The sequence below is a fragment of the Taeniopygia guttata genome, chromosome 2 (assembly GCF_048771995.1).
Source record: "Taeniopygia guttata chromosome 2, bTaeGut7.mat, whole genome shotgun sequence".
NCBI lineage: Eukaryota > Metazoa > Chordata > Aves > Passeriformes > Estrildidae > Taeniopygia > Taeniopygia guttata.
This window is the reverse complement of record NC_133026.1, coordinates 5,904,195-5,927,286: the sequence shown is the minus strand read 5'-3', so window position 1 is coordinate 5,927,286 and position 23,092 is coordinate 5,904,195. Positions and strand designations below refer to the sequence as shown.

Genomic DNA, 23,092 nt, shown 5'->3' with positions numbered 1-23,092 from the left:
ATCTAGAATCCTAAAATTTTACTTTTGCACCCATGCCACACTTAATTATTACTCATATTAAACACTCAGAGCTTGTAATTCATCCTGTAAGATTGAAAACTCTTTTCCATGGACAGAAATCACAGACAGTGTCTCTGGGGGCTTTGTCCAGGGGGGTTCCTGACCTCTGCCAGGGTCCCAGGCCTTCCAGGGCAGCCAGAGGGAAGCTCTGGATTCCTACACACCACTATTTCCAAAATTCTTGGAAGGCTGATGAAGTTTTTAAGTGTCATCTTGCCAAGGCTGAAACATTATCTCCAGTGACAATACTAACTCCTGAGTTTTTGTGTTGCATTAAGAGAAAATGTTTTAGCTTTTCGGGTAAACACCTCCCTGTGAAACACCACAAACAAGACCGGAGGGAGTTCAATGAATGAAATTTCAGGGTGTCATAAACCCCCGGGCAAAAATCCCCTGGGGTGCAGCTCTGGTGGGTGGGTGGCTCTGCCTGTGCCACGCAGCAGGAGCTGCCCCAGTGCAGGAAGGCCAGGCTGTGCCTGTCCCACCGGGTGGCTTTAGGACAACATCCGAAAGCCGCTGGGCGCGTTTCCTCAAAAGCGATGACAGCCGTGTGACAAACGCGCTCCGCGTCCTGCCTGCAGAGCAGCCATTCAGGTGCTGGGGAATGGAGCTTTTCATAGCACGGCTGGATTAAAAATAGGAGCAGCTCTGAGCCCGGGCAGGGAGGCAGCCCAAGCCATCCTGTGTTACTCACCCCGCCTGCTCCGAGGGCTGATGTTTTCTTGGACCGAGCTAAATGCCTCGTTTTAGCTCCTCATGGGGATGCTGGTACATGGAAACCCCAGGTCATCTTTTAGCACCCCACATATTTCTTCATACTTCTGCCACGTGGTAGCTGTTTAACAACTTATTCCGCAAATGAAATAAGCAGAAATATTGACCCATCATTTGCTTTCAAATGAAATAAGCAGCTTTATAGGAAATATTGAACCATTATTTGTCATTTCTCTTAAGGGTCCAAATGCATCCTGAGCTGTTGCAGCTCACAGCCAGGACATTTACTTCTCCTTTGACAACTGTTTTCCATTCCCTTTTGCATCTTGCCCGGTCTTCTCAGTGATTTTTTGCCACAAGCAGGTGACAAACATTTTGGTGGCAAACATTTTGGTGACAAATGTCACCTCACTGTGTGCAGATTAAGAAGCAGCAAACCCAAACCCTACTTGTGTGTTTCTGAATAAACAGTGATCACCCCTGACCCATCCCTTTGACAGACACATTTTCTGATCTTGGTTTCACCAGCTGTGTATCAATATATCCACCTTGCTTTTTCTGTGCCACAGAACCAGCTCAGAACTAGATCTTTGCAGGCTTTTGCTCTAAAAATTATTTTCTTGAGCCTTTTATATAGCTTTACTAATTGCACTGCCCTTCTGTGCATGTGTTAGCTGTAACTTTTCCCCCCAAGAGTATCGTGTTTAAAGTCACAACCACTGTGTTCCTGCCAATGTATTCCTCTTAACTTACAGGAAACTTATGAATGAGGTATGATACCATGAATGATACTATTAATCACTTTATTGCAACTGCACCCTGGAATCCCGTTCACTGTTGAGACCTTGTTACGCAAGTGCTGTACGTATATAAAAACAGTCTCCAGCTTCAAAGTGCTTACAAGCCTTTGTAAAAGCCTCCTGAAGTTTTCTGTGAACTTGTTACTGTAAGAAGAAGAAGAAAAAAATTACATATTTCTTCTTGGAACAAAATGCTTTTCAAACTTTTAGAAGAATGATTCATGTTTACTCTTATCTCCCTCCAGAGGAAAAGGAAAACGAGAAAATGAGTTTAGGAATATTTTCAGCCTTAGTCCCCATCGGACGAATTTGAGGGAGCTGACCTGCGATTCACTGCTGTGCACAGCATCCATCCATGCCACATTCCTTTCTCTGATGAGTCAGTGGACCTCACAGACCCAAAGTCTTGAGAATGACCCAACTTCAGCATTTCCCCCTTAAGATTCCTTTGGTGCTCCCTGTAGCCATATTATTTAGTTAGAATTAAAGTAAGTTGTGGAGAACATTTAATTCCTGTAATTCTGACAATGGAGAAACCTTATTAACCCTGAAATGGCCTAAAAATGGATTCTGCTGAGGTGTCCCTTCTGTCCTGGGGACCCTGGACACTGGTTCTGGGGGTCAAGGGGCTGTTGGGGTGCAGGGAGCTCCAGGACATGAGCAAGGAGCACACATTCCCACTGCCTGGAAGAGGAGGATTGTTTTTTCTACAAGGATACCGTTTATTCCTCACCCTGGTGGGGCTGTGCTGTGCTCTCCACTGGGAAGGCAAGGGGCAGAGAATTTCTCCAGGACAATGAGATGGCTTTGCCCTGTGCTACCCCCTCTCCACCCCATCCACAGCCCTGCCCTCCACCATTCCCTGACCCTAATACCACCCAGCCACTCCCTGCCCTTAAAACATCCCCTGCCAACCCCCTCTGCCACCCCCTGCCCCTGTTTGCACTCCTCCCACTCCCTGCTCCTAATGTCCCCAGTCATTCCCTGTCCCTAAACCTTCTGTCCTGCCACCCCCTACCCCTAAACCTGCCCCCTGCAGCCTCCTGCCCCTAAATCTCACCACAGTTCCCTGTCCCTATCCACACACACCCTCTGCCACGCCCTGGCCTGATCCACTTCCCAAAATCTCGCTCCCCAGCTCCCTCCACCATTCCCTGTCCTATTTGCACTTCCCAGAACCCCTACCCCTAAATCCCCTAAGCCATCCCTGCCCCATAACCTGTCCCATCCACACACACCTTCCACCACCCTCTTCCCCTAACCCTTCTTCTCCAGAAACTGTCCCTAAAACTGCCCCCACCCCTAAACCTCCCTTCCTCTCCTCCCTGCCCCAAAATCTCCCTTTCTCCTAAACCTCCCCCCTGCAGCCCCTTGCCCCAAAACCTGCTTCTATCCACACTGCCAAGTTCTGTCCCTAAATCTCCACCTTCCCCCGCAGCACCCTGTCTGCAAACCTGCCCCTATCCACACATATCCTCCACCTTGCCCTGTCCCTAAATCTTCCACCCCCAAGCCTTCTGCCCCCAAATTTCTCCTGCCAGCCTGCTCCACTACCCCCTGCCCTATTTGCATTTCCCCCACCCCCTGCCCCATAGTCTCTTCCTTCCTTCCCCATGCCCCTAAACCACACATGCTCTCTGCCACCTTCTGCCCCTAAATCTCCACCCCAGTCTCCTACCCCTAAACCTCCACCCCCTGCCCCTAAAACTCCTGCAATGCACACATCCCCTCAGCCACCTTCTGCCCCCAAACCTTCATCTCCCTACAACCCTCTGTTCCTAAACCTGCCCTTGTCCATAGAAACCCTCCACACACTTTTCCCCTAAACCTCTCCCTCCAGCTCTTGCCCCCACACCCTTTCCCCAACCTCCCCACCCCAGCAGTGCCCTGCCTGTACCCCCACACACCCTTCTGGCCCCATATGTCCCTAAATCTGCACTCCCACCTTCTGCCCCCTCCACACACACCTCTATGTCCCTAAATCTGCACTCCCACCTTCTGCCCCCTCCACACACACCCCTATGTCCCTAAATCTGCACTCCCACCTTTTGCTCCTCTCCACACACACCCCTATGTCCCTAAATCTGCACTCCCACCTTTTGCCCCCTCCACACACACCTCTACGTCCCTAAATCTGCACTCCCACCTTTTGCTCCTCTCCACACACACCTCTATGTCCCTAAATCTGCACTCCCACCTTCTGCCCTCTCCACACACCCCTATGTCCCTAAATCTGCACTCCCACCTTTTGCTCCTCTCCACACACACCTCTATGTCCCTAAATCTGCACTCCCACCTTCTGCCCCCTCCACACACACCCCTATGTCCCTAAATCTGCACTCCCACCTTTTGCTCCTCTCCACACACACCCCTATGTCCCTAAATCTGCACTCCCACCTTTTGCCCCCTCCACACACACCTCTACGTCCCTAAATCTGCACTCCCACCTTTTGCTCCTCTCCACACACACCTCTATGTCCCTAAATCTGCACTCTCACCTTCTGCCCCCTCCACACACACCTCTTTATACCCCTAAATTTGCACTTCCACCTTCTTCTCCTCTCCACACACACCCCTATGTCCCTAAATCTGCACTCCCACCTTCTGCCCCTCTCCACACACACTTCTATGTCCCTAAATCTGCACTCCCACCTTCTGCCCCTCTCCGTACACACCTTTCTGCCTATTTACGCCCTTAAATCTGCACTCCCACCTTCTGCCCCCTCCACACACACCTCTATGTCCCTAAATCTGCACTCCCACCTTCTGCCCCTCTCCACACACACCTCTATGTCCCTAAATCTGCACTCCCACCTTTTGCTCCTGTCCACACAAACCCCTATGTCCCTAAATCTGCACTCCCACCTTCTGCCCCTCTCCACACACACCTTTCTGCCTATTTACGCCCCTAAATCTGCACTCCCACCTTCTGCCCCCTCCACACACACCCCTATGTCCCTAAATCTGCACTCCCACCTTTTGCTCCTCTCCACACACACCTCTTTATACCCCTAAATCTGCACTCCCATCTTCTGCCCCCTCCACACACACCTCTATGTCCCTAAATCTGCACTCTCACCTTCTGCCCCCTCCACACACACCTCTTTATACCCCTAAATTTGCACTTCCACCTTCTTCTCCTCTCCACACACACCCCTATGTCCCTAAATCTGCACTCCCACCTTCTGCCCCTCTCCACACACACTTCTATGTCCCTAAATCTGCACTCCCACCTTCTGCCCCTCTCCGTACACACCTTTCTGCCTATTTACGCCCTTAAATCTGCACTCCCACCTTCTGCCCCCTCCACACACACCTCTATGTCCCTAAATCTGCACTCCCACCTTCTGCCCCTCTCCACACACACCTCTATGTCCCTAAATCTGCACTCCCACCTTTTGCTCCTGTCCACACAAACCCCTATGTCCCTAAATCTGCACTCCCACCTTCTGCCCCTCTCCACACACACCTTTCTGCCTATTTACGCCCCTAAATCTGCACTCCCACCTTCTGCCCCCTCCACACACACCCCTATGTCCCTAAATCTGCACTCCCACCTTTTGCTCCTCTCCACACACACCTCTTTATACCCCTAAATCTGCACTCCCATCTTCTGCCCCCTCCACACACACCTCTATGTCCCTAAATCTGCACTCCCACCTTCTGCCCCCTCCACACACACCCCTATGTCCCTAAATCTGCACTCCCACCTTCTGCCCCCTCCACACACACCCCTATGTCCCTAAATCTGCACTCCCACCTTTTGCTCCTCTCCACACACACCTCTATGTCCCTAAATCTGCACTCCCACCTTCTGCCCTCTCCACACACACCTCTATGTCCCTAAATCTGCACTCACACCTTCTGCTCCTCTCCACACACACCTTTCTGCCTATTTATGGCCCTAAATTTGCACTCCCACCTTTTGCTCCTCTCCACACACACCCCTATGTCCCTAAATCTGCACTCCCACCTTCTGCCCCTCTCCGCACACGCCTCTATGTCCCTAAATCTGCACTCCCACCTTTTGCTCCTCTCCACAAACACCCCTATGTCCCTAAATCTGCACTTCCACCTTCTGCTCCTCTCCACACACGCCCCTATGTCCCTAAATCTGCACTCCCACCTTCTGCCCCCTCCACACACACCCCTATGTCCCTAAATCTGCACTCCCACCTTTTGCTCCTCTCCACACACACCTCTTTATACCCCTAAATCTGCACTCCCACCTTCTGCCCCCTCCGTACACACCCCTATGTCCCTAAACCTGCACTCCCACCTTCTGCTCCTCTCCACACACACCTTTCTGCCTATTTATGCCCCTAAATCTGCACTCCCACCCTCTGTCCCTAAATCTCTCCTCCGCAGGTCCCTGTCCCTAAACCTGCCCATATCCACACTCATCTCCTCCGCCCCCTTATGCCCCCAAACCTCTCATCCACAGTCTCTGTCCCTAAACCTGCCTATATCCACACTCATCTCCTCTGCCCCCTCATGCCCCCAAAGCTCTCCCCCGCAGCCCCTGCCCCTGAACCCCTCCAGCCCACCCTCGGCAGCCCCCGGCCCCTCTCCAGCGCCGCGGGCGCGGCCGTGACGGGCAGCGCCGCTCCCCACTCAGCGCCCGCGGAGCCCCCGCGCCGCACCGCCCCCGCCACAGCCCCTTTGTATCCAACATCCGGGTTTCCCCGCTGGCTCCGCGCTGCCTTCTCCCTTTTTTTAGAAGCCATTTTGGACGCGGTTCAGTTTTTTTTTTTTTTTTAATTATTAAAACAAAACCCCAAAACAACAACAACAACAAACCCCCAAACCCCATCCAACCTCCCTTTCCCTTCCCCCTCCACGCTGTGGGTTGTTTTTTTTTTAATTTTCCTCTCCCTCCTCCCCATCCCGCACATGGCACCTCCCGCCGCGCCCCCGCGCAGCCCCGCGATGCCGCGGCCCCCGCTGCTTCCTCCTCATCCTCATCCTCATCCTCCTCCTCCTCCGGACCCCGCGGCCGCTCCGCGCCCCCTCCGCCGGCCCTTGCCTGCCGCTCCGCAGCCTCCCGCGATGCGGGGTCCGTACAAACCGCGCACGGTCGCGCTCCTGCCGCCGGTCGGGAGGAGGAGGAGGAGGAGGAGGAGGAGGAAGAAGAAGGGGGGGGATGCGCGTGTGTGTGCGGGGGGAGCGCGCAACCCGCGCGCGGCTGCGCGGGCACTGCGCGGGAACCCGCGGGGGAAGGGGCGGGAGCGCGCTCGCCCCTCGCTGCCGGGGGAGCCGGAGGGGCTGGATTGGGAGGAGGAGGAGGAGGAGGAGGAGGGGGAAGGGGAAGAGGAGGCGGAGGAGGAGGAGGGGGAGTCGGTGTGTGGTGCACGCCGCGCTCCCAGCACAAAAGCCCAGGGAAAGAAACTCTTGGAAAGCTGGGAGCGAACGGTGGGGCCGGGCAGGAGCAGGTCGAACCGTCCGGGTCTGTTCGTCTCCACTGGATAAATTTTGCAGCTGCGAAGGAATTAAATCCTATTTTCTTCTTGTTGTTGTTGGTTTTTTTTTTCCCACCCCCTACCCCCAAGATTTTTTTCTTCTTTTTTTTTTTTTTTTCTTTTTGAGAGCGAGAGGGAAGGCAGAGCAGCGCTTCTCCCCCCACCTCTTTTCACGCGCTCGATCTTTTTATTTTTATTTTTGTTTCCCTTGGGGTAGAGGTGCACGCAAGGAAAAAAAAAAAAAAAGTAAAGGACTATGTTTGCTTCGTGGCTGACTTTCGCCGTGCTCTGGGGAACTTTCTGTGCAGGTAAGAACCTTTCGGCGTGTTTACCTCCTGCTCGGGCTCTCGGTCGCGTCTCCAAATGCAGAATTGAATGGGCCGTGCGGTTATTTGCAGCCACCCTCCAGCACCCTCCGAAGCAAAGCACCCGAGCTGGGGAATCCCCCCACCGCTGCATCGGCTTCATTTCCTTTATTCTTCTTCTTATTATTATTATTATGGTTTCTTTTTCTTTTCACTCCCTCTCCCTCCCTCTCCGTTTTCTCCCTGCTCGCAGGACGAGCCTTCCCGTGCTGCTTTTTGTTCCCTCCAGGCAGCCTGTGGGAATTCATGGCAATGTAAACACGGCGCGATCTCGAGGAAACTTTGCAAAAATGGGCATTTACTTCTGGGAGGGGGCGTGGGGGAGAAGCCGAGGATGTTGCTGGGGGAGGGGGACAAGTTGGGAGCAGCGGGAGGAGCCCCGGGGTCTCTCCGGAACGGTGCGGGGTCTCTCAGGTAGTGGCCATGTGTGCGCTCCGCTCCTGCCGGGCTGCGGTTGTGTAACTCGGGGGGTGTGCGGGACCCCCCCTCCACCACGAAGGTCCCCCCCGATTCCCGTCTGTCCCCCGGGACGCGCGGTCCCGTAGGGCACGGACCGAGCCTATTGGGACGGGCTGGCTCCGCGGGGAGAAAGTTGGGAAAAAGGGGGTGTGTGCGGCGGGGGCTGCCTGGGGAGCATCCCTCCGGAGGAGGATTCTGCGGCGGAGGAGGGTGCTTATTTGTGTCTTCTTCATCCCGTTTATTTTACGGACATGGACTACAAACTTCATCTCCAACCTGCGGGGTGCGCGTCGTGCCGAGGGACGCGGGTGGAAGTTCGCCCAAAACCCGAGCACGAGTTGGAGGGGACACCCGGGCATAGCTCGGGGAGGTGGGGAGGGGTCTCCATGGGGTGCCCCATCCCGCAGCCCTCGAGGGGGCGGGAGCGGCCAGACCCGCTGTGCTGCCCCCAGCACCTGAAAACGCGGGCACGCTGGAAATCCCCGCGCTCCCCAATTTACCTCCTTGTTTTTATTATTCCTTATATTATTAGTATTATTTCCTCTCTTCTGTTTTGTTATCGCTGCGTTTTCCTCAGGAGAAGCCGGTGCGGCAGCAATTTTGCCTTCCCCTCTTGCCTGGTCACCACGATCCCCCCAGGGCTGAGCCCCCCGCCCCGGCTCCGGGCAGTGACTCGTTCCGCTCCTTCCACCTCCCATCCCGGGGGCTGGGGGGACCAGGGAGGGGTACGGGGCCGGTGCTGGGGGGCTGTTTGTGGCCGGGGGTTGCCGGGGGCAGGCTGCGGGAGGCAGCGATGCTGCAGCCGTGCCCGCTCCGCGATGGGCAGCCGGGGAGTTCCCGGCGGCTTTGCCATCACCCATTGTGCGGGTGGGGGGCAGGGGGGGTTTCCCCGCGTGTGCGTGGCCGTGTCCGGGTCCCCGAGTGTCCGGGGAAGGCGCTGCCCGGCGGGGCCGCGGGGGGAGCCGGCCCCAGGGCGCTCCTGCAGCCGGGCTTCCTTTGTTCCGAGTGCCCATTAAATATGCGCTGCCACCGCCTGCCTCTGCCATTGCCATTGCCGCCGCTGCCAGCGCTTCATTATTTTTTTTTAAGTCACACCGAAAGTGCGTGCGAGTGACAATAAAAAAAAAAAGGGAGCGGACAATAAAAATTAAATAATAATAAAATATTTAATGTCTTAGTGAGCCAAGCCAGCTCGAGGTTTTTTATCTGATGGCTGGGACACTTGTACGCAGCTTTGTTTGCATGTGTTGGGAAGGGGGTTGTGCGGGTTTGTATTTACATAGCAGTGCTGAGGAGAGCAGGTATTTTGGAAGGGGGGGCGGGGGGGCTGTGTGTGTGCCAGCAGCATTCCTGGTGCTCGGCGTTGCTATCATCACAACAGCTCTCCTGGCTGGAAAATTCTATTATGTGCATAAAGGAGATTTATGGTCAATGTATTTTCTTTCCATATATCTTGGAATCCTTTTATCTCGGGTGATTCAATAAAAGAGATGGCTTCCGGATTTATTTTTTTTGGTTTTGTTTTTTGGGTATGGCGTTGGGTTTTTGTTTGGTTTGCTTTTGGTTATTTAACCTGATCCTATGGCTCTGTGCACGGAGTGGCTGAAATCTAAGTTGGAGAGAAAAGAAGCAATTGCTTCAAAAAAAAACCCACCCACCCTGAAAGCTTCTTAAATGTATCATGTTATGAAAAAGATAATCTGACGGGGCGTACCTGTGCTGAATTTTTCCTCACCCCCCCTGAAAATACAATAAAGAAACTCCAGAAAATGAATATAATTCTGTTTATTTGGAAAGGTCCTTTTGAATCAGTAAATCAGTGCATTAGCCATTCTGTAAATCCCTCCCTCTCTTTTAAAGCCTTTCTGCCTTTCTTGTGATATTTATGAGTGTTTATCAACGTGATCTTCATTGTCCAGTTTTTCCTAAAGCTGTTCAGTAAAAAAAAAAAAAAGAGGAAAACAAGCTGAGATACCCAAAGTTGGAATGTGTTGCTGGGATTCAGAGCACTGGGCTTTGCTCAAAGTATGCCTTTTGTGTGTGTACATGTTAGGGCTCTGTGAAAGTGGTGGGCTTTTCGAAAATCACTTAACCTCCATTGTTGATGCTTCTCATCTCTACCTTGGCTGGCTGTAACAAAGCAAGCACGGGCTGCTGTTCTTTAAAAAAAATTAATCTGCTGTGCTTAGTTTTTTGGAATATTGAGGATTCATTGAGGAAAACATTATGTTTATTTTTAGCCCTTTGTTTGCAAATTCTCTGCAGCCCAAATGTTCAGAAATCATGTTTTAATCGATGAGCTTGAGAAAATACAGAAGGTGTAAAAGGATTTGTCTTGCAGAATGCATTGCTAACATGTTTTCCAAGCCATTACATTACTTTTATTTCGATGCAAGTTTAAGTAATGCCATGCAGCAATGAACTGTGCTGCAAATGGATCTGGTCTCCTCTTTCACTGTCTTGTATTTATCCTCTTGTGCTCGAGAAAGGGAATAAAACCGGCTTCATTAGCTTGCTAATTAAACACAATGAAGTGCGTGGCCCAAGGTTAATGGCAATGGCCTTTAAAAACACAAAACTCTTGAACAGGTGTTTAGGATATATATATTTTTTAATCTGCTATCAAATCTAGATGATTATACCACCAACATAACCACTGTCAGAGTTCTGTGGAGAAGAAAATGCTGTGTTAGAGATGCCAGTGATCAGTGCATTATTTTTAGTGCCATTATTTATAAACACCTCTCCAGGTCCTGCACAACCTGTGGTTCAGCTCCCCCCTTCTCCCCCCTCTCCATTTCGAAGCATCTCCTGCATCCTCCCTTTGGCTGCTGTGGACCGAGCAGCATTAAAAATCCTGGATCTCTGGACCAGAGTGAGGGTCTAAGCTGAGCCTGGGGAGTTAACTAAAGTATTTTCAGGCTGGAATTTCTGCCCTTGCTGGTGCCTGTGAGCAGCCCGTGCCAGTTAAAGCAGAGGGCTCGGGGTCCCTGCGCTGGAGCTGTCACCAGCCTCCCGTCCACTCTGCTCTCCATCAGCCAAAACGCGCTTCTCAGGCTTTTCTGTGCTCCATGTGACGCAACAGTTGTGGACCTCCCCTGCTGACACTGAATAGATGGTAGGGAAGAAAAAAGCAGGCCAGCCTCCCTAGTTTTTTTCCCCTTCCTTTTTTTTTTTTTTTCTTTTTTCTTCTCTTTTCTGTTTTGTTGTTGTTTTTATTCTCCTCTCTCCCTCCCACCATTCTCCCTCTTCCCTATGCACACAGATCAGCCTAGGAGGGCTCCCTGGCTTCTCCAGTTCTGGGGAGCAGGACCAGTGCACAGGTTGAGGTAGAAAAAAGCATCTTTTGAGATGTTGGTGATGAGATGATGGGACAGGCCCAGGAATGCTGCCACTGTGCTATCCATGGGGTGGGTCCTCCTGCAGAAGTGTTGCAGGTGTAAAAGGAAACAAGGGATGCTTATATTTATTTATCAAGGGTAAAAGAGGTGGATGGCAGAGATTTTTTTGAGGCTGGGCACCTGTCAGGGGTGTTTTTGTGCACCCTGCCCAAAGGCAAAGTTGCCTGTTCCTAGAAAGCCATGTCACCTTTAAAATAAAATAAATAGAAGTCAAAGTTACTCCATGTCTGGGGCCTTGTAGCAGAAGGTATTTTGGCTGTCATGTTCCAGGACCTTTTCGAAATATTTCTAAAATTTAGTGTTATAGTAGTTGACCTTGCAGTGCTGCACTAGAATAGTCAGAATTAAATGGTATTTTAGGAGGAAAGGATCTTTTGAGCCCCATGAAATGTAAATTGAAATGACCTTTCTATCAAACACATGCAGGACAGTGGTCTAAAAGTTGTGAAAGTCTCTTGCTAACCCCCTGCTCCCGGCTCTGCAGGGCCCAGGCAAGGAAAAACACTGATGCTCTGATATCCTTAGAGTGCCTCCCAGCCCTTGCCTGGAAATCTGTGTCCAGCCCTCTCAGCTGGCACTGGAGAAGTGTGGCTGAAATTTGGGAAGGGTGCAGGTAGAGGAGAGAACCTGCTAGTGTCCAGCTGTGATGTGAAAGCCCTGATGGGTTCTTGCCCTCAGGCAACCAGAGAAGTGCTTGTACACTGAGAAAGTCTGGTGGAGGCAGCTTGGAAAGTCAGGGTTGACCGGTGCCTGCTGCAGAATTGGCATTTTCTTGCTGCTGGGCTGGAAGAGTGGTGTTACTGAAGTGGGTGGCCAAGTTTTCCAGGTCCCTTGGTGGGCAGGGAGGTGGGCAGGGAGGGATGCAGTGAAGGATGCAGTGAAGGATGCAGTGAGGTGGACAGTGAGGGATGCAGTGAGATGGGCAGTGAGGGATGCAGGGAGGGATGCAGTGAGGGATGCAGTGAGGTGGGCAGGGAGGGATGCAGGGAGGGATGCAGTGAGGAATGCAGTGAAGGATGCAGTGAGATGGGCAGTGAGGGATGCAGTGAGGTGGGCAGTGAGGGATGCAGTGAGGGATGCAGGGAGGGATGCAGTGAGGGATGCAGTGAGGGATGCAGTGAGATGGGCAGTGAGGGATGCAGTGAGGGATGCAGGGAGGGATGCAGTGAGGGATGCAGTGAGATGAGCAGGGAGGGATGCAGGGAGGGATGCAGTGAGGTGGGCAGTGAGGGATGCAGGGAGGGATGCAGGGAGATGGGCAGGGAGGGATGCAGGGAGATGGGCAGTGAGGGATGCAGGAGGGATGCAGTGAGGTGCTGTGCCTTGGCACCACCGCAGCACCCGCAGCTCCAGCGCTCTCCCTGCAACAAAACGTTGTGGGAACTCGGGAAATGGGAACCACAGAGTGTAATCTCTGCTTTAAAGAGGTGTTGTCTTTCTCTTTTATCCCTCCTTGGCCTTTGATTTTAAAACTAGCAGGGGAGTGTGATTTTCCTGCCTGGCCAATAGCGCTGCCTGGGTCTGAATTATTCAGTGTAGCACTTGGCATTCTGCACCCTGTTCCCACTTAAGCTCTTTTTCGCCTGTTCCTTCATGTGGAGATTTTCACATCAGTGAAATTGGATGTGTTTAAGAGAGGTGTTTGTGGCCGAAGTATTCACCAGTATAAGCTCTACTCTTCCCCTTCCCTTTCCCCTCCGTTAACCATTGAGGATCAACTAATGTCTAATCTCTTCTCTTCATTATTACTTCATTCTGAAATAATTTTGTATCTCATTAGTCATTTGTTCCTTTAAGGTTTATTAGAAAAATATATATCACTGCTCCCCAGTCTTCTTTGTAAGGTTTCTTGGAGCTACTGAACTCAGTGGGGCAAAGAAGTAAATTAAAAATGAAACACCCAGTCTGTGTTCTGCAGACCCAGCACATTTTATGCTTAGATTTGAATATAACTGTTGGTCTTTTTCATCATTTTCATGTTCTTTTCTCTTTGTCATCTTCCTCCTTTACTAAAAGTTAAGAGCATCAATTGTCAGTGTACACTATACACTAATAATATGCTTCCCTCCAGCACAAAAGTGCCTCTTATTTTGCCAGTATTTGTATCTTTTAGTCTGATTAGATTATTGCATGTAGCATTGGTCCATCATGCTACTTTAAGAAAAAAAATCTGTTGGTGGTGTCTAGAAAAATACAGGTACCTTAAGAAAAATACAGCTCCTCTTTTTGCAAAGTGCTGGTTGTGTAGAGGGAAGGTCCCTGCCCCAAAAGCCCTGAGCAGAGGGGCCAAGAGGGAGGAAATTCTGCCTGCAAGCACTCCCTGCTCCATCATGAAGTGGTTCAGCCAAGGTCACACCCAATATTTTGTACCTGTAACTGAAATAAGAATCTGCATGAAGAAATGTTTCTGTAATGGGCAAAATTTGGCTTCAACCTGAGTGTGCTCTGTCCACTTCATGGGATTTTTAAAATTTCTTTTCTTCTGATGACTGTGCTGGAGGTGGTTGGTGTATTTTTAGTCTTGGAGAGATGCTTTTCTCTTAGGTTGGGCTGCCTGCAAGCAGGGACCGGCTCATAGAGGTGTGCAAAAAGCAGAACAGAGGGAGGAGCAGCTTGTTTGTGCCTGGCTGGAGGAGGATGTGAATGACCAGTGTGAATGATGTGTTCCTCATCAATAATTCCACGATTTCCACCTCGGTGTGTCCTTTCACCACAGATTGGGTTTCGGACTTTGGGGGAGCTCTGCTCAGAGGATTGCACGGCCCTGGCTGCAGAGCAAGAGGCAGCCTGGACCTGGAGCATCCTATTTTGCCTTCATGATGGGTTGGGGGTGTATTAAGGAGCTGAAATAAACCTTTGGAAGTGTTTTCTAGAAGTGAAACGTCTATCTCTGGATGTTTAATCTGGGAACATAACAAAAATTTACCAGTTATTCCCTGGTGGGAGTGCCTTCTCTGAGATCTTGAAGTCAGTGGCATTGCTCCCCATCCCCTTGGGTCCATGGCTGGTGCTCTGACCACCTCATTATCCTTTTTTGTCCACATGGAATTAAATTTTCTGGGGAAAATAGAATATTTTCGGTAATTTTATTAAACCAGAGGTATCATTTGGGTTTTTTTCTCCTGTCTCAGTCATGAAGATAGTAATGTATAGTGTATGAGTGCCTCTTCTTTAAATAAAGAGAATAAAGCGCATGAAAAGATGCAGTGCTTTACAATCTGAGCTCCATTAATTTTCACTGAAGTGGGTACTCATGCAAATTTAGGTGTGGATTTTGAACTGGACTTCTTGTGTCCAGTAAGTACTTCTGTGTGACAAAGGGAGAAGAAAAAGGTGCTCCTGGGAGCAGAGGGGGTGAGTTAATCCTCCTCCAGTAAAGCTGGAAATGGAATGTATTGCTGTCATTTTTATAGAGAAATAACAAAACCTGGGGGAAATGAGTGTGTCTGGCACTTTCTGGACCAACCCCAAATCCCAGACCTGTACTGAATGAGTCCCAAACCACAGCAGCAAAGGCTGTCATTTTTAAAATTCCATACTAGCTGACACTCTAGGTTCTTAGGTGCTGTGACTGCCTCTGCCTTTTTTAAAAAAAAAATTACTTATTTGTCTTATTTAAAGCTTTTTCCCATTATAGAACTTGTTTTCTTAGTGGTAGCAGAACTTTAAATTTTCTGTGTGGTGCCAGTAGTGCTAATGCAATGCTTCTTTCTATTTTATTTCTCTAAGGTGTGAGATGATAAGCCTTTGAGTGGATGAGAGGGATAAAGTTAGCTCCATTTGTGCCTGATCTATCAAATGGTCAATCTAGGTCACTAACTGTTCTTTTCTTCGACATTTAGCTATTTAAAAATGCCTTGTGTAATGGGTGCAGCCTCTAAAATTTGGCTTTTAGGAATATTTTGCTTATACATAATTTACCTCTGCTGACTTCTTTGAATTCCTGGGGAGGGAGGAATGCAACCATGGGTCTGAAGTGAAGAAAAGTTCAATCAGAACTCATCTTCTTGTTGTGACTTTTAAAAAGTATTTCATAAAATGAGAATATTGCAGGTGTTTTAAGCCCTTTTAGTGGTTTTCTTATGTTTTGCAGTCTCTGGATTGCTTCTGAGGGCTGGTGGCTGTTGCTGCAGTTTGGCTGAGCTGTCTGCAAACTCCCCCCTCCAGCTGCTCTGTTTGCTACTGATACTTTCTTCTTCTGGGAAAAGAGGGAATTTGAGCTTTGCACAGTCGATGTCCAGGCCTTTCTCTGAGGCAGCAAAATGAGCTTTACAATAGGGAAGGTGTGAGGAGGCTGTGGCTGTGGGCTTGGAAGAGCCAGTGAGCTTTGTAGGCACTCAAGTGTGAGAAGGCTTTGCTTCAGACCTGTGCATTGGCACATGGATTTGCAGAAGTCCCTTACTCAGCAGAGAGAAACTGCTTTTGACTTGGGATGCAGCTGCTCAGCAAAGTCCAGATTTGTGGTTATCCTGGTGGTAGCCTTGTCCTCACTCTTGGGACAACTGAGCCATGGCAATGCGACCTCCAGGCTCCCAGCTCTTTTCTTTCTCCAAGACTTTATGTTTTTGGGGGTTTATTTCCCCTCAGTCTGGCAGCTGGAACAGTGGGATTTGTATGGCCACTTTAGTTCCTGAGGGTAATTAGTGGGTTAAGAATGCTAATTCCCCTGTATATTTGCAGGCTGAGAAATTCAGTTGTCCTTGAGTTTTTGTGGTGAGAGTATCCAGTTACAGCCCAGCAGCAGCTATTGGGCAGCTCTTGGGTGCACAAAAGTTTGAATCATAATCCTTTTCTTTGACATTCACCCACAGCTTATCAGGCACTTTTAGTTTTATAGGAAAGCTGTTAAAGCACATTCTTACACCTGGGGTAAGGCATTTTCCCAAATACCTATTGCAGTTGTGCTGGAAAACACCCACCTGTATGGCTCCTAAAAAGTGAGTTTCTGTGGTGGGCAATAGTCACTGCTGCTGACACACCTGGAACAGTTCCCTGCCATGAAATTCCTTTTTATGTAAGGAGCCTGGGATGCAGATAAAGCTTAGCACAACCTGAAGCAGGATGGTGCTTTTTGATGCTTGGTGCTGCTTTCCTGGGATGCTGCTGCCAGGTGTGGTGTGGGATTGAGTGCCCAGGGGATGCTGTCATGGGGTGTGCCCTGCCACTGAGCTGTCTCAGCCCTGCTCCTGGCCTTCCTTTGAAATATTTCAAAGACAAATGTTTTAAAAAAAACCCCAAACCAAAACACAAATTGCAACTTCCTCCCCCCCAAAAAAAGCAAACCTCAGAAAAAAAAAGCCAAAGAATCCCCCAAACAACCCAGAACTAATGGAAATGAATGTTTTGATCTGATTGCTGTTGTTTTACTACCATAGGCTCTTCCTCAAGCTCCTTGAGCATAGTTGTAAAGTGAAATTGTGGAGCTGGGCCCTGTGGAAGAGCTCAGAAATAGCAAGAAGTTCCTGTGTAGGTTTTAATCACCTTTTACAGTCTTTGAAACAACACAGGGTCCCTCCAGTCCCAATTTCCAGGCTTCTTTGGGTATGTGATAAAGACCAGCAATGCCTGATGGAGCCTTCTGATGAGCACACTTGCTGTCCCTGGGTGTTTCCTCTCCTGGGTACAGCTTGGTGGCACAAAGCTCATTCAGCCTGGATTTTTCTGGATGCAAAATAAGAAAAAAAGGAAAGGAAAAAAACCCCACCTATTGAATGTGCTGTCCCCAGGGCTGCTGTCTCCTGATGCCCTGACACTCTGCCTGTTCACATGTGCTGGTGATTGGCTGCATGAGCCCATTCCTGGAGGGTATTTTAACATTTATATCGTGCCTTAGATAACTATGGAAGTCTTTTACAGCTAATTTTCATTGCTGTGGCAAGTTTCCTCTAGATACATAGCTTCTGTTATCATCTAATGGGACAGAGTTAGTGTTGCTAAAAGCAAACACGAAAAACTTTTTTTTTTTTTTTCCTTAATTGGCAATAGAATTTCTTTTCCCATGCAATCGTGTAGGGATTGACTGCTTATTATGTAGCAGCTAAAAAGAAGCCCTCCAAGGTAACTGTGAGCCTCGGAGGTAAATGAGATGCAAGTGTATCTGTCTGGGTAACTGTGTCTCTAGGCTCCTTCTTAATGAATCCCTGGTGAAAGAAGAGACCCTGGGCGAGGGCCGTGCCCTTCTCCTGCACCCCTGAGCCCCACTCAAGTCCCCGATGCTTTTTCTACCTGGAAATGATTTTGAATGAGCTAACATGCACAGCTTTGAAGTGTGGTACCACAAAATAAAGCTGGCTAAAAATAGGCCTGGATATGAGAGACAGGCAAAAACTGGGAGAGGAGGGAGCTGAGAGTCGTTTTACAGGCATTGTTGATAGAATTTCAGGGTCCCGAGGAGGGAAGATGAATGTCTTTCTGTTATAGTAACAGCTGCTCTCTGTCCATCGGGATCCAGTGTTTGCCTATCCGACTCATAATAATTAAACAAAAGAGTTATTTCATAGCAGCCTTGGTGGAGGATTTATGTTGGAATTTTATCTTTTTCGGTTTATACTTTTCTTCGTCTAATTCAGAAAAATATGAAGTTAACCTCTCACCTGGGCTGGGTCTTGCCTCTCATCAGATCTGTTACAAGTGAGGGGAAGCTCTCTGGTGACTGGGCCATTCAGAGCTATATTAATTAAACAAACCAAAAAGAAAAAAAAAAAATTAAGCTTCTCTATTGCACTTGTTCTTTGTGAGCTTTCCAGGCGTTTTGTGTCCTGAATGTGTGATTCAGGTGTTAGTAGCTCCCTAGTATGGCCACTCAATGCAATATTCAGATTTTTTTCTTCTTTCCTTTTGCTTTTTAGTGATTTCCACTCCCCTTCCCATCTTGAGAGCTAGGAGGTCTCTTGTCTCAGAGAAGAGGCACAAAGATGCAAAGTGTAGCAGCATTTTGGGAACATATCTGCACTTTGGGAATGGATCTACCTTGTGTGGCTTTATTCTGATGCAGTTAACTCTGCAAAACCCCTTGGTGTGGTCAGTCTTGGAGGCAGAGAGGTCCAGAGTGAGGCAAAACTTCCTTACTTGGTACCTTCTCATGTATTCAGCCACAGTTTTTAACACAATTTGGGGTTAAAAGCCTCCTTTTTGCAGAACTCTCCCACCGTGTTCTGTCACCTGCCTCCATGGAGGGTTTCCAGAAGATTGCACCTGGAATAAGCTGGTTTGTCACTTCTTTCCATCACAGTGGCACAGCTTTTTTAAAAGGCACGCTGAAGCTACAATTCCTTGAAGATGGCAGGCTAGAATTTATCCACTGCTGAAGCTCCACAAGCAGCTCCCTGACGTCCAGGGCTCCTATCACAGGATCCTTTCCCAAACCTCCATGGAATCCATGCCTCCATGTAGCTGCCTTCTGAACCCTGCCTCTTAATTTAATACCATTTACCCCTCTCCAGAGGAGAGTAGACCCAGTTGGATGGTAAGGTTAAAACCTGAGCTGTGTTATGTTTATATTTATAATTTCTGCTGGTGAAATATGGACCTGAGACTTTGCTCATTCATTTAAACCTCATAGTTAATAGGCAATAGTGGAAATGTACCATGTTCATGATTGTTGCAGTGACCTGATTTCACATGCACTTCTTATCTAACTTCTGATTAAAAAAAAAAAAAATTATATATGAAATTGATTTTGGGAGCCCTGTGAAGGAGAAGGAAACCACTTATTTCAACCCCCAAATTCCTCTGAGCTGTAGAAACATTTTGTCAAAGTAATTGTAGCCTTTTCAAATTTTTTTTTACGTAGATTTCTTTCTGTGTAGTCTCAGAAAAACTGTGCTCTGTTGATGGATGTCACTGTTTTTTTTACTTGTGACAAATATCTCCCAAGGTATTGTTTGAGTGATGTAGAATTGGTTCATGTGTAAAATTCTAGCTTTTCATAAATACTTTATCATGAATATGGGCGTGCCAGGTTTTTCTGGATTAAGGTGTTATACCTTTAGAGGTTTGCTGTGGGATATCATCTTAATCATTTTTGCTGTAATTTAATCATCTTAATTAAAACTGCATTGAATTGTAGAAAGTAATTTGGGTCTGGAGAGCAGTGGGGTTCGTATTTGTATTTTTTTTTTTTTGTCTTGTTGGATGATGGTAATGGTCTTGGCAAGTTTCTGCTAAAAATTAGCACAGTGTATAAAAACTCATGTTGCCAAGTTAGTCCAGTATTTCTCCAGCTAATTGTGGCCTTGAAGGGTATAAAATAAAAGGTCATCTTTGTTAGTGAACTGCAGGCTTCTCCTGTGAGACAGAAATCCATGTCCTTATCAAGGATGAAATCTTGGCTCCTTGGTTACCCAATTGAGCTTTGCTATAATTTGGACATCATTAGGCTCTTTATTAAAGCAGAGGAGCACTCTAATCAATCTTGGTGCTTTGCTTTCTTAAATGTACTTCTGTATCTGCATTCATGTTATGGCTTCCCTTTCTTTTCCTGCTCCATGTACCCCAGGAAGGAAAAGGGTCTGAAAAATGACATGGCATGAAAAGTTGCTGGTTTCCTCTTTTTGGGGTGTTTCTTTCCCAGAAAGCTTCTGATTGTGACAAGGGTTATGAAAATGTGATGTTCAACCTCCTCATCTTGTGTTGAGAAGTGTGAGAAGACATTCTGGAAAGATACCACTCAGTTTGGTTTGTGCTCTTAAACAATAAAAAAAAACCCCATAAAACTCCACAAAACCAAAATTTATTAGTGGTTGGCATTACTTTTGTTTAAACACAAACAAAAGGGATTTAATTGTTTTTTTGGTGGGAATAAAAGTCTTCTACCCAAGCCAGATTTCTGTTTCTGTGGCACACAGTCACGGGGCAGAACTGTGGGGGAAAGAAAGAGGTTTGTATTGTGCTTTTATCCTTTTTTTGTATTCTGGGATTTGTTTTCATTGAGTTGTTGGCACTCCCAGGAACGTGTTTCTGTGGCTCTGACTTGTGCATTGTAAAACATAGCCAACGCTTGCCATTTCTTTGTTCAACTGCTGTTTCTTTCTTTAACCAGCAGATATTTTTCTAGTTGGATAGATAAATGGATCTTTCCCAGTTACTGGCAGTTAGATCTGACTTTGAGCAGCTATAATAGTTAGATCTGTGCTTCAGCAGAGCTTCCTTCTCAAGGTTTTGGAGAATCTAGAATTTGGTGGCTTCCATCACCTCTGTTTGGATGGATGATGTGACAAGCACTGTGTAGTTTTGCAGAATGTGTATGAGCTGTGGCTCTGCTCAGATAACACATTACACTTTCAAAAACAAGCAAAACTGGAAAAGAGACTGTGTTGTGCTTGCAGGTGGAGAAAGCTCTATCCAGGGACTTGGGTATCTAGCAACTTCTGTTCAGGAGTCCTCCTTTCCCCTGGATCTTGGAGTCATTAGGAGAACCAAATGTTTCTGCTCTGGAGGGGTGAGCTTCCTCGGGCTGCGAGTTTTTAATAAAAATTTTAGGTTATGAATGTGTCATCGTCTCATTACTGTTCCTTACTGCGTGGCATCCTGTTGGGCTGAGGTAGTTTAACTGTCTCCAGCCTAAATTGAGTGCTGCTTTCGGTGTTTATAAACTCTACAACTGTTAAACCAAGCCAAACCCCCGTTTCAACAATGGCAGAGGGGTTGAAGGAGTTGTCTAAGGAATACAGTCTATTATAGGTTGGATATAATTCAACCTCTGACTTGTGGGTGTTGGGAGGGAAATTTCCTTGGGGACTAGTAATCCAGAATCATCCTTCTATAAATCTGCTCAAGTCTTCTCCTGAAGCATGTGGAGGTACTGGAGAGCTGATTATGGATGTAGACCATGGATCTGGGAGTGTGAAATACTGCTGCTTGTCCCCTTCCATCACCATGCTGGACAGACAGGTCCGAGGAGCAGATTGTTTTCGGTGTGGTAGAAGTGATGAGTTCATTGTTCTGTCCCCTCCCTCCCAGTAAAACCTGCAGACTTGGCTTTAGATAGTGGGACGTGAAAGCAGACAGCAACAAATATAACAAAGTTGGTTTTGTTTTCTGAGCTTTCAGGTGCAAGAATACACTTTAATCATGTTTTTGTGCTTTTCTGTATTTCTTTTCCCCTTCATTGAGAGTAGAAAATATTTTTCTTTAAATGAAAAGCAATGTTTTACATCTTCTAAATGACCCTGAGGGATGTAGCAGCAAAACTCCAGCTCCTTATGGGGTAGTGAGAAAGCCTGGGAAGGAAGAATAGGGCATGAACCGATGCTACCATATCTGCGGGGACAGGTTGGCTCTTGTCAGCTGGACAGAGGCAGTGTTTGCCTGTCATTGCTTGCTTTCTTCAAACAAAGAGTGTTTTTGTTGTTTTATGGTACCACTCTGTTGCCAGCAGCTCTCTTGGTGCTGCAGGATCAGGCGCCTCCTTTAAGATGTTGAACTTCTCCCGCCTTGTGTTGGTCACCTCCTTTTCATACCCGTGTCCATCCTGGTTTGCTCAGTGCTCAGATGCAGTGTTTACAGGAGGTTTCTCCTAATGGGAAACAAGGCCAGTAGCAAGTGATACATCAGCTTGGCTGTGAGTATTTATTAACCTTTTTCTTTTATCACTTCTCAAGCAACTTGCCTACTTCTCTCATTATTTGGGTTGTTTTGCTTTTTGTTTGTGTCCTCTCCACCTCTCTTTCTCTTTATAAGAAGTTGTCTGTTCCAGCTTCAGTAATTGTTTCCTCGCTTACCAGAACAAAAGAAGCTGAGCCTGGTGGATTTTTTTTGCTTGTGTGTGTGCAGGGATTTTGCCAGGGTATTTTTATGGACACTGCTGCTGAGCTCATCAGCAGTGCTGGGCAGGAAAGCCAGACTCTGGTACAGATTATCTTTACAGATTTTTATCTCCAGTTTGCAGGGAAGGATATCCTGAAGTCGATCTTCACAGTTCAGAGGAGGAGAGGAGTGGTGGGGGCTGTGAGCAGGGGCCCTCTTGCAGCATCTCCATCACTGGAGAGATCATCCTGCTGTGATGGTCCTGTTGATCCTTCTGTGTTTGCAAAGAACTCTTCCCTTCCCCTCCCCAAGTGCCTGTTGCTCCTCACAGCTGGAGAAACCCACCTAGAACTGGAGAAACCTCTCCCTGCTCTTTTTCCCCACTGAGGGGGTAATCCTCTCCATTGCCCAGAGAAGCTGTGGCTGCCCCATCCCTGGCAGTGCCCAAGGCCAGGCTGGACAGGGCTTGGAGCAACTGGGACAGTGGAAGGTGTCCCTGCCCATGGCAGGGGGTTGGAATGAGATGATCTATAAGGCTCCTTTCAACTCAAACCATTTGGGGATCTTCTGGCTCTCCCACTGAGGTTCTGGTGACAATTTGCAATTGGTCTATTCTCCTTAAACAATGTCTGATAAAGCTTTTTATTTATCTATCTCCTAAGTAGAGGTTTGTGAGTGGATGCTTGCAATGCTTTTTGCTTATTTCTTTTCCCACTCCTTGTCTTCCAAGAGCCCTGGAGGGGAGCTGAATCAAACCCTCTGTCCTGAGCTCATTTCCACTTCCCAGCAAGACCATGCTTGTCACATTTTTATTTTTTTTTTTTGCAGTACCTGCTGTGATTAGATCCATTTTGGCTGCAATTTATAGACATTGCAGGGTCCACTTGTGTGACACTCATCCCTCCCCCATCCCCTGGGTATCTGGGACACTGTTATCTTGTTTGGAGCTCTTGTTTGGTGGAGGATGAGCTGTCAGGAGTTAGATCCCAAACAGGCAGCAGGTAGCTGGACTGAATTAAACTAGGAATGCCCTGCTAACCCCCTCGTGTCTTTGGAAATGTCTTTTATCTGGACTGTAAATTAAATTG

At 48.1% G+C, this 23,092-nt stretch overlaps 1 protein-coding gene and 2 long non-coding RNA genes across 4 annotated transcripts in view; 2 read left to right on the top strand and 1 right to left on the bottom strand.

Annotated features, from left to right (window-relative positions):
• Nucleotides 1-1,560: 1,560 nt before the first annotated feature.
• LOC115493609 (uncharacterized) lies at nt 1,561-6,891 on the bottom strand. 2 transcript variants are annotated; one of them, XR_012054408.1, is made up of 3 exons: nt 6,122-6,891; nt 1,898-2,032; nt 1,561-1,718 (listed from the first exon to the last, which is right to left on the bottom strand). It is a non-coding gene; the product is annotated as an uncharacterized lncRNA (long non-coding RNA). The 2 variants fall into 2 exon arrangements; XR_012054409.1 differs by lacking the exon at nt 1,898-2,032 and having other exon boundaries at nt 6,601-6,891.
• A 7-nt stretch (nt 6,892-6,898) lies between these two features.
• Nucleotides 6,899-23,092, top strand: part of ACVR2B (activin A receptor type 2B) — a 111,125-nt gene continuing 94,931 nt past the window's right edge. Inside the window, exon 1 of the mRNA XM_002186927.7 lies at nt 6,899-7,341. Coding sequence (XP_002186963.2) covers nt 7,290-7,341 — 52 coding nt within the window. The 5' untranslated portion in view covers nt 6,899-7,289. The remainder of the gene's footprint in view (nt 7,342-23,092) is intronic.
• LOC140682569 (uncharacterized) lies at nt 12,397-17,960 on the top strand. The gene is made up of 2 exons (XR_012054407.1): nt 12,397-12,476; nt 12,572-17,960. It is a non-coding gene; the product is annotated as an uncharacterized lncRNA (long non-coding RNA).